This window comes from Sylvia atricapilla, chromosome 5 (assembly GCF_009819655.1).
Source record: "Sylvia atricapilla isolate bSylAtr1 chromosome 5, bSylAtr1.pri, whole genome shotgun sequence".
In the NCBI taxonomy this organism is placed as follows: domain Eukaryota; kingdom Metazoa; phylum Chordata; class Aves; order Passeriformes; family Sylviidae; genus Sylvia; species Sylvia atricapilla.
Genome location: NC_089144.1, coordinates 50017539 through 50028927, shown reverse-complemented (window position 1 = coordinate 50028927; position 11389 = coordinate 50017539). Strand labels below are relative to the sequence as shown.

The following is an 11389-nucleotide window of genomic DNA, read 5'->3' as shown; positions in this document are numbered from 1 at the left end:
GGACAGGCTATTATGTGTGACTTTACACGGTTTTAGGCACGCTAGGTGAAGTTCTTTCTATCCATCTTTAATCCATTAGGGGAGGTTTTAATGTAGAGTGAAATAAGGCAATATTGAACTGAACCCAGAGTTTCTATAGAGGGGATTCCTCTGGTTCAGTAAACTGGTATGAATTTTAGGCGAGGTGTAATCTTTGTTGGGTGTCTTTCCCAGATGTCTGATACATGAAAAATGGTAGCTTGGAGTTTGGAATGAAACACTGGCAAGGTCTCACTGTAACTGATGTAAAATGCTTTTAAACTGAGTTAGGGCATTTAAAGAAGAGAGAGAACTAGACATGCTTATATAGAAAATCCCCCAATTAAATTCCCACCTCCCTCCCATAAAATCAGCCATCCATCCTTTTCACCTTTTCCAGCTGCCCCTTCCCAATAAAATAGTGAGGAGAAAACTAACCAGAAAAACCCAAAAACCAAAAAAATACCACCATAAAAAACCCACAACTCCCCCCTCCCCTGCAGCAGTTAAAGTAAGATGATGTGGCTGTTCTGAATGTGGATAGAGGTCAGTTCTTGGTCAGTTCTTTCTGCTGTATATGTGTATGTGGGAGGCAGCACCAGAAGGGCGTTGGAACCAGTTTCAAAAGGATCACAAGGAAATGGCCCTTCACACAGTCGCTGGTAAATCCATGAAACGGGTTGCCAAAGGGTATTTTGGATGATAAACTTTTACAAGAACTCATGGGGAGAGTTCTTGTCGTCTCATTTCATGGAACAGAAATTCACTGAGGGCTACTAAGTACACATAGGCCACATTTCACCAAGGAAATGCTCCAAACTCAAACGAGCCGAAGGCTGGGAGAGTAATTGGGAAAATTATCTTGTGTGTTTTTCTTGTTCATGCTCGTCCACACTACTTTACGATTACAGCTGAAGGCAGGCTATTGAGATAGTTGGACTCTTGGCCTTATGACTGTATTTTATGTTCTTGTGTTAGAAAAGTACAAATAACTTGGTGCGGAAGAAAACACACATTCAACTCTTACTGCCTTAAAGACTTTTTCCTTTAGGACATTTTGAGGAGAGATACTCAAAAGTCGCATTATTGAGTAGTAACAAGAGGAATCAGAGTCCACGTGACACAACCTCCAAGTAAACACACAATGACTTCCAACTCTTTGTTTGTGTAAAATCGAGGTCAAAGTATACAGGGGTGTTGAACTCTCCGTGTGTTTCCATCCCCATTTGCCTGCAAATATTACCCCTCTCATTATCTTAAAGATCTCAGCAACAGCATTGCCTGGGTCCTTTGACCACTATCAGTGTTTGTGTTCCTGTTTAAATAAGATAAGGAGGTTAAAAAAAAAAAAAAAAAAAAAAAAAAAAAAAAAAAAAAAAAAAAAAAAAAAGAAAGAAAGAAAAAAAGAAGGGAGGAGAGACAGAGCAAAGCTGCCTCATTTGGGTTGAAATTCTCATCCTGACTTCTTAAGAGGAGGGGGAGGGAAGAAGGGATTTTTATTTTCCCCACTGAATTTCATTGATAGATTCTAGAATCTACTTTTAAAAAATCTTATTTTATTGACAAAAGCTGTATTGGGGTAAAATCCACGGAAAGACCTAGAAGGGAGGTTGAATATCTCCCCTTTAGAGGTTAAACCTCTGCTAGGTGATTTCTTTTGTTTTGTTTTGCTTTGCTTTGCTTTGCCTTGCCTTTGTTTGTGGCTCCCTTGGAACCGAGAGAAGTCGCTGCACTTCTTCGCAGAATCAGTCACGCCGGCCCGAGGTTCACGCTGAGGATCTGCAGTTTTCCGAGCTCAAGGGAGTCACTTCCAGAGCGTGTGGGGGCGGCGGGGTATCAGAAGCAACAGGGTTCGTGCCTCCGAGCTGCGGTGACGGCTCTGTTCTGCCGAGCACTTGCAGGCTGTATAATTAAGCGAGCAGGCGCTGAATTAAATCTTTGTAAAGCCCACCGAGTGGGGGGTTCCTGCAAGCTCTTTTCCAACCGGTCTCAGGCGGCTGGGATAACAGCAGCAGCAGCAAGCGAAAAGGGGGAGCCCACCGAACGCCGCAGGAGAGCCGAGACCCGCTCGGAGCGAGCGCTCCCCGCCGATGGACAACCTCGGCGGGGCCCGGCCGCTGCGGCTGCTGCTGCTGCTGGCGCTGCTGCCTCCGCTCCGGGGACAAGGTAAGTGCGGGAGCGGCCCCCAGCGCCCCGAGCCCCGGGCTGTGCCCGGGCGGGACCCGCTGCCGGGTGCGGGCTCCTGCGGGTGGACTGCGGGGCTCTCCACGGCGTCCCCCGCGCTGCCGGGGGATGGGGCCGCCGGGCCCCCCTTGGGGCCCCCTTCTTCCCCGTGTCCCTGCACGTTCCGGGCAGACTTTAAAGCGCCGCTGCCAACGTCCAAGTGAGCAGAAAGGCGTGGTGTGCGCCGGCCCCGCCGCTGGCCCCGCCGGTCCCGCTACCCCCGGGCAGGTTCGGGACGGGGCTCTGCCTCGGGACGGGCTGTGCCGCGGGGAAAGGGCCAGTCGGTTCGCCCGACGGACACCCCCACCCGGGATCCAGCGCAGCTCGGTGGATATCGCAGGAATCGCGACATGTCGGGGCGGCCACCGCACGGTGCCCCTCGTCCCCAGCGAGAGGCGCCCGGCGGTGGCACCGCGAAGTGATGGGTCCGAAACCGGCGGGCAGCAGAGCTGTCGGCTCTGATCTGCTGGAGACACAACTACACCCGAAAAACCATGGGAAACTGCACCAGCAGTTAATTGGAATCCCAGAGGAGCGGGAGGAATAGCGAAGCAAAGGATACGGGCTTTTTGGAAACAAAATGTGGAGCATTTATGAATGATACCGTGTGATGTGGTTGCTTTTGAAAGCAGGGATCTGGATCCGGGCCATGACTCCTTTTCTGTATTGCACACTTTCCCTGATCTCTTAGTACTGTCCGAAGAGAGGATGTGAATTTGATTTAATTCATTGTAGCAATCTCATGCAAATCTTAATTTGTAGGAGATGACAAAGAAAATATTTGTCCTATGGTGATAATGAGTTTATCACAGCTAACAGGTAAGTGACTTTTCCATTAGAGTAACCCCAAGGGGTCCATTGAGGTTTTATTACACTCTGGGCAAGTACTTGGAAACACATGATCTCTGGCCCAGGCAGACAAAAGCCAGTGAAGTAAATAATTTGTTACTATCACAGTGTCTTGAGTCTTGGATTTTCATATAGTAGAGCACTTGTCACAAATATCTGTCAAAATACTTGGTTTTGATAAAGAGACTGTAGCACTCCTTTTAAAGAAGGACAGAATAAGATGGTCAGAAGAGCAGCGTTCACCTCCAGAATCACTATATCTTCTACTTCACGTTAGACAACCGAGTGCATCAGCAAAACTCTAGCTTTGATGTGTCACAGTAAGCAGACATAGTAATTTTAAGCATTCGACATTATTGTAGAGCATGAAAAACTTCACTTTGTAAACTCTGAACATTTAACCTTAGTCACCGGATAACTTTAGAAAACTCGGACGTCATTATATCTCTAAGTTCAGTTTTTTGAAGTTTTTTTTTTAACACAAAATTTGGAAGTAAAATGTATATCAGGTTTTTATTCCCAAATTAGAATGCATACTCTAACTTGATTGAGAATTTCTATTTCTTAAAACTTAACAGTACACTGGATAAAATTTGATTTAAATATCTGGAAACAGGTGAGGATCCTTGTTTAGGAGATCAGCATTTAAAGAGTTGTCTTCACTTGGGTGAAATAATTATTGAATAATGAATAATAATCTGTGTTTTGGAGGTAAACGAAGTAATTATATGGTGAGGTCATGTTGTTGAAATCTTTGGGGCAGAGCCTGTGCTCCCCTGCAGGTCTGGAATACACAGCATTGGAGCAAAGAGGAGCTCTTAATGTGCTTTAGTGGTACAATTGTCAAATTACTAGGACAGCGTATTTCTGAAATACAGTTTTCTTCTAAATTCGTTACCATCAATTTTCTTAATTGCTTTTCCTTACTAATGAACCATCAAATCATCAGTAGCTCTTAAAGTCTTCATTCTGAAGAAACTGAAGGGACTGCCTTCAGGGGAACTGCCCAGTACACATGAATTTAGGTATGTACATCATTCTTTGCAAGAGTAAGGATCTTAAAACCTTAAAGCATTTCATGATGCAGCTCTTTTTTAACTGTGAACATGGCATTATTTAACATGTATCAACTACCATAAACTGAAGAAGATGAATTACATCACCATGGCCAGTCAGTGTATTAATAGTTCATCCTGTAGCTCTCTCTTTGGCACATCTTGGTACTACAGGAACAGTTTTAACTCACTAAACATCTGGAAACATGTCTATTCAGAGGAAGCTTACTGTTGCAATAAAAAAAAAATGTTCCACTGACTTTGTGGAATGAGTTTTATTTTAAGATTATGATTTTTACATGTGCTTTTATAACAGTACATTTATAAGAAGTGTATGGGTGGAGGTAGGACACATGAAAGGCTAAATCTGAGCTTTCTTGCATGCTGTCACAGAGAAAATCTGCCCCCAAAAATCACATACTACCAGTTCTAAAACATGAGTGCTACTTCTGAATTAGCTTTTAGTTGAGTTTTGTTTTAAGAGGCCGTTTTCAGAAATGACATTTTGTTGCAATCAGGAGAAGAGCAAGATGTTAAAGCTCTTTGTTTTTCATCTGTGTAATTGAAAGCAGACGTGTTAGTGAAATCCAAGAGAAACCCCCATAAACCAGCTTATCAAGTTACTGCAGTATATTTATATTGTTCTGTTAGGTTTCAGGCATTATCTGAGAGTAGGTCAATGCATTTTCAAAAGTTATTTATTTGTCGTTCTACTTTAGCCCATTCTGCAGGTTTCATATCAACTTTACATGTGTTTTCGATAACTAGTTGTGTTAAGACCAACTTGTTCTATAATACTTCTATTACTATTTTATGAAATGAAAGATGGGCTTTAGCCCTCTGGGACTTGACTGAAATAGTTAACTGGGGACCATGAAAGTTTTTGAGTTATGGATACTTCTAAAGAAGTAGGTGGTAAAATGAATTCAGTAAGCAGAGAATCTGGGTTTACTTGATGTAGTAGAATATCTGTAGAGAATAAAAGATGAAACAGAGAAGGTCAAGAAAGAGAGAGCTGAAATCCAAATAAAACAATTTTAGGGCACAGGCAAGAATTTTAATGGTAACATAGAGTGGGTTAGTAGGAAAGATAAATGAATAGAAGCTTTTGTGAAAGTGTAGCAGTAAGTGATGGTTGACAGTTACAGGAAGCAAAGAAAATTAGTAAAGTTAGGAAATAACAAAGTAAGCAGGTAATTTTAGCCAAAATAGGCAGAAACTTTTGTAAGCACCCTGGAAATGTTAGGCACTCATGGTTTTGTGTAGGTTCAATGGAAGGAGATAGATTTGGGGTGAGATTTTCATAGTTAAGTCATCACACCATTAAATTGGGAGGTTCGATAGCATTGCTCCAAGATAAGATGTAGAAGTGGAAGCAGAAGGTTGAGAAGATTGCAGGGTAAGAAACAACAGGAAGGTTGCCTGCAAAGAAATCTGTGAAGGAGTTATCAGGATCAAGAGGGAAAAAATGTAGAAAGAAGCCACAATAAGCAAAAAGCCTAAAAAGGAGAGAAAAAGTCAATACAGATCAGTGAAGAGTTCTAGAAAAATGGCTAGAATTACTTGCCATAGTATTTTGTGAATAAAAATTAGCTTAGAAATGCTCAGAATAATATCAAGTAAGTGGAGAAGGAGTAGACAATGACCTACTAAGATGATATACTGGGTGATTTACAGTGGCAAAGTGTACAGTGAGGGGAAAATTGTGACAGTCACCTGCATGTTTATCAGACTTGGCAAAGCTACTTGTCCTCTGGTAAGACACAGTCCAGAACAAGTTGTGTTGAAAGTCTTCTCTGATCAACAGGATGCAGCATGTCTTAAGCATCTCCCATGCTTGTATCCTCAATATACCAACAAATCTTTGGCTAAGGCAGCTCATGAAGTTTCTTCTGTTAATGTTTTAAAGCAAGCAGCATTTCTATTCCCCCCCAGCACTAAGGAGTACTTTGTCTTTCATTTGTACCTATTATAACCTACTTCAGACTTTAAAGTATTGAGAAATTGCCTTTTGGATTTGAAGTATGTGCTGCTGTTTCTTAAGAAGAAAATAAATTTCAAGATTCTCAGGGATTTTCATTCATGCTCTTTTCAGTTAATCTAATTACTGTTACATTTTCCATTCCAAGAAAGCTGATGTAGTTTTGGATACTGAGTTCACAGGTATAGGAAGTACATTTTTTCCTGGGTTATGGTAGCACCACAGATGAGTGATGCTGCACAAGGGTGCAGTATGTTCCCCAATAAATGTTTCATTTTTGAGTCTAGTCAAAATCTGGATTGAGACTTTAATCGTAGTAATAAAGAAAGCAATATCAGAAAAGATCTTTTTATCAGTACTGAAGTGTACAGATGTAGAAATACTTCATATAGTATATCCCAGCTTTTTAGGGCATTTCCAAGGATTTATGACGTTTTGAAAGGATATAATGTGCAAATGCTACTTCCAGTACATCCATTGGAAATACTGCCACCTTCCATCTTTGCTCTTGTCACTGACTAAATTTCAGGTAGTGAGTACTTTTACTATAAATGCTTAGTCAGAGAATCTGAGAGAGCTAGATATTGATTTGTGGCTCAGTATAGATAATTTCAAAATGAGGAAAGTCTCGTGTAAGAGTTTTAGTAAGGTTTTCTCTAAAATGTAACCTTCCCTAAAGCATTGCCATATAATTATATATATATATATATATATAAAAAAATCAATCCGTATTTCCTTCCTGCTCTGTAAAGTCTGTGGTTCCTTCCATACTTGAACCTTGACCCATTATGCTATAAATTTTCTCCCATCTGCTTAGTGTTTCCTGACTATTCTTTAAAGATGCCATCACTAGAATATCATAATCTTTCATCATTGTCCATTGCTTTTTTATATTCAGCAATAAACCTGCTGCCTACTGAGTAGATACATTTTACTTTAGCAGTATGTAAAAGTATCATTATTATTGTTAATTCTCTAGTCAGATAAAAATACAGAAATCCCAGTGTGAAAATATTTTTCCTGTAATCATTTTACAGGACTAGTAATAGAAATAATTTTATGACAATAGAAATTCTTTAGCATATATGTTTGATATTCTGAGATGTGCTGCTCTGTCACATTCTCATATCCTTCTTATTTAGGCAACTTTTTTTTGGGTATATATATGTACTTGAACTCAATCTGAAGCTTTTTAAGGCCTACCTAAAGACTGTCATTTACTGCAGTATATATTGAGTCATGGCCTTTATACAAATGAACAGGACTAGCAATAGATTAATTTTAAAACCCAAAATAAAACTTTCTAATCACACAGCTTTTCATTATTTGAAATGAGAAATCAAGAGAAGATTAAAATTTGCTCTTAAATGAGAAAGCCTTCTGTGGCACTTTTCCTACCAACATCCAGTGAAGTTATTTCATTATTTGCGTGATTTTCTCACAGGGGGAAGAGTGGAGGGCAAAGTTTAGCATGTGTTGATCAGGCAGAGCAGTTGCAGTTATTCCAATTATGAGGTTTTTTTTGTATGTCCTTGCATATCATCTTGGTAAGTCTGGATTCTACAGTCCACCTGTGTCTACCAGAGCTGTGAATGCACCATCTATTTTCATGTTCTTGTGGGTATGTAGAGTAGGGGCAGATACTACATGTACTAAGCTGTTTACGCAAGGCTGATTCAGTGGCCTCCATGTTTCTCTCAATACTTTTGTACCTTCTAGAAATTTTTTGTGTCTTTATTTTTCTAGTCTTAGTGTCTTTGATCTTCAGCCTTCTCATGGAAGCCCAATAAACAACCTATCTAGAAAGATGAAAAATTTGGTGTTAATTTGTTCCCAGAAAAGGCATCCTCAGGGAGCAGCAGTCTTCAGGTACACAGAAAGTTGAGTGTATAAGAGGTAGTAACAAAAAAAATGAATTGAAATGTGCTTTTGGAGTGAAGTAATATATTATCAAAAAAATTTCTGTTGTTGCAGAATGTATGAGATCTTGTATGAGCACAAGAGCACATTGCCTAGACAAGTTTGGGAATCAGCCGCACTTGATATCAATTTTGAACAACTATATAGAACTCTGCCCACAACTGACTGAAGTTTATCAGGTCTTCCTGAAAGTAGTGAGTAAGACAAGATAACATCCTGAGGCCTTCTACATCATTATCTTTTCTGACATTTTGAGATACAGATATAGATAGATACATATCTCTAAGATGCCTTATTTCTGCAATAGATGGAGTTGTTTTTTCTAACTTTTAGTAGCCAGTTGCCTGCTTTCAGAAAGATTTATTTTAGACTTGGGACATAATAAAAACCCTGTAGTAAAGAATGTGCTTTCCCCACTAAGGACATAATGGATGTTGCAGCATAGCCTTGCCTCTATAAGGCCTGTCCTCCTCACCAGCTATTGCCATGGAAGGTTTTAAGAACTTGTTTTATAACCTGCACACAGATATGTCATGAAATGAGGTTTGGCTGTATCTGAGAAATCCCCCCAGCTGTGTGATGGCCATTGCTGCTGCTACCAGGGTCACATTCCCTATAAATGAGTGTTCTCCAGACCTAAAAAATTTCCAGTAAAATGTTGGCCATTCTCAAATGAACCACAAAACACACTAACATACCAGGCATTTCCTTTAGGGTGCTGCTGCTTTAGTTACTGTGCTAACTGGGTTTCTTCACTGATTTCAGCTGTCCTGAAATAATCACCCTCAGCTGAGAATCCGTCTGAAAGTAAAGGTTCAAACCCTTTAAGTATGTTTAGAGAGATGTCATATTTTTTTCACTGCATATGAATTGTGATGGTCTATCAGCCTGTAAACCTCCAGTACAATCCCTCACACTTGAAGGAGAGAAGCCCAAAGTCACAGGTCCTCTTTAAGGGACTAGAGCAGGACAGGAAAGAAGCAGCTGGTGAGGAGCAAGCCTTGCATCCTACAACATATACATTAGAGAATTCCTCCTGGCCCCTGCTGCTGTGGGTGTTAGGAGAGAGGGTGTCCTGGCTCCAAGTTTTATGCTCTTATTATGAAGTTCAGGCTGTTCTAGTCTTTAAGGGAACTTGTAAGAACGACTGAGTGGAATGACTAAGAATATCTTACTGTTCAAAGATGACTGATGTCATTGTTCATTTGTGTCTGTTCACTGTACCCCATCAGTATACTGATGTATTTGTTGAACAGGCTTGAGGTGAACCAGCACTGCCAAAAAAGAAAAGCTCCTATTCACTTTGCTTCCTTCTTTTCATACAAAATGGAAGAGGGGCATCTTCATTCCTACTCCGTTCTGAAGAGATTCATCATATACTCACATTGTTTCAGATGAAGAATGGTAAAGGTCTCCTGCATTGCTCTTTTACTTCCAGTTCAAAATATTTGTTTCAGGGAGCCATGGGACCAGATTTTCTGTTGTACATCTTTCCCTTTCATGGTTTCAGGTCTCCTTCACCCTTTCCCCTACTCTGTGTGCCCAGTCCCTGGGTTTACACACAATATGAAGACGCAGCAAGGCTGTATTTGTCATGTTAGTCTATTACCAGTTAGATCTTTGAAGTTGGCTGGCTTCCCTCTTGTCTAAACATGTCTCCAGGTCTATTCAATACCTTAAGTGGCCAGTCAGAGCGTGTTTGCATTGCCAGAGACAGCATTTCCACAGTTTGTTGTAAGAAAAAATCAAGACTACAAATTGCAGCTGCTAGCACTCAACTGCTGTCCCTGCTACAAAAGCAGCTTGCTTTGTCCACCTGATAACAGCCAGGTGTCATTGTTCAGGAGGAATACATTTGGTGTAGTAGATCAGACCAAACACGCTTTGTTTGCCCTGAATGTTGAACAAAGGGGAGCCTTGATTAAAAGGGTATGCAGTTGCTGTAGTTTTGGGAGAATGCAGATGTAAAGGGAGATTGGAAGACAAAGAATGTGACTCTGAGTATTATGGCTGGCCGGTCTGTCATTCTGAGGATCAAATTCTGTAAGTAGATTTGGAGTTTTTTCCAGCTGGCAGTTAGATGGATGAGCCTCACTAGTGAGAGAGTTTTCTGGACAGGACAAGAGAGGTTTTATCAGAAAGGTACACAGAGACTGTTAAAAGCGGTTTTCTTACTGGAAGCTTAAACCAGTGTGTGCCTGTTGTAATCACAAGTTCCAAAAATTCAGCATGACGTACTATTACTGAAACATGTTGGATCAGTGCTGAGCTCTCACAGAGTCTGTTGCCTGCATCCTCATATGCTGGGAAGTGATGGTCATGTTTTGCTTTCTCACATTCCATAGTGCTGAGCCTCTTACAGAATAAATTGAGTGAAGGGCAAGATCTGCACCACATTTTGCAAACATAATTCATGTGCTTAAAGGATTATAAACATCTTAAGAAAAAGTGTGATTTTCACCCCTTGATGTGGACTCACTTCCAAACCCACACCTGGTTATGTGGACCTAGGCTCAGGTGTCCCTTTGGTTTGGTTTCACCATCAGGCTGATAACTGTTCCGTAGATCAGTGCCCAGTAATGAACAGCTACCCAATCCTGGACTGTATATAGACCTTTCCATTAGAGGCATCTGTGCAGAACAGCTGCTACTGTAGATTGTTAGCTAAAAAAATCTCCCTTTTTGATCTAGCTGGAATGCTACTGCTATGAAATTTATCCAGTTCTTTTTACTTCTGCTTGTCATTTGCACAAGAAACAATTCAGGGGTTCTCATTCCAAGAATCATGCTTTTGGGTAACATTCTTCAGCTTATCTTTCTTTTGCAGAAAATATTCACTGCAGCAGCTGAGTAAACAATTATTACATCATAGAAGTCTAAGGTTATGCAGATATTACCCTCATTTCTTGCTTTGAACTCTCAGAAGTTATGGCAATCCTATTAAAATTAGCAAAATACGTCTTTTTAAAAACAACTTTTGCTTGTACACATCATGTCTGTATAAACATAATTCAGAACTAGTACATGAATGCATCATGTGCACATAATGTTTGAATATTTTTCACCTTAATAATGCCCTTTCTGATAGATTTTCTTCATGACATATTTTGTAAAATTAGAGGACTTAGTTCCAGCTGTGTTTCTGCTGTCTCCTTCCCAAGACTCCTGAAATCTCTCTCAAAATCCAACATACACCAGGTATCCAAGAGGACAGGCATCCTAGCTGTTACCATACTAATAGAGCTGAAGTTCTTTTGGATGCCCTGCTGCACATGCTTTTGTACAGGAACAAAGTAGTGATAAAGTTGCATTGGATTTTATCCAAAATAAACCTGGGATTTTC

The 11389-nt window shown here is 40.5% G+C and overlaps 1 protein-coding gene across 3 annotated transcripts in view; it reads left to right on the top strand.

Annotated features, from left to right (window-relative positions):
* Window positions 1–1676: 1676 nt before the first annotated feature.
* FBLN1 (fibulin 1) overlaps window positions 1677–11389 on the top strand; it is a 74185-nt gene continuing 64472 nt past the window's right edge. For 2 of the 3 annotated variants that reach the window (XM_066319462.1, XM_066319464.1), the window contains exon 1: window positions 1677–2184. In XM_066319462.1, the coding sequence (XP_066175559.1) occupies window positions 2109–2184 (76 nt within the window). In that variant the 5' untranslated portion in view covers window positions 1677–2108. Of the gene's footprint in view, window positions 2185–9979; window positions 10090–11389 lie in introns of those variants that run through there. The other variant, XM_066319463.1, reaches the window with a different exon arrangement.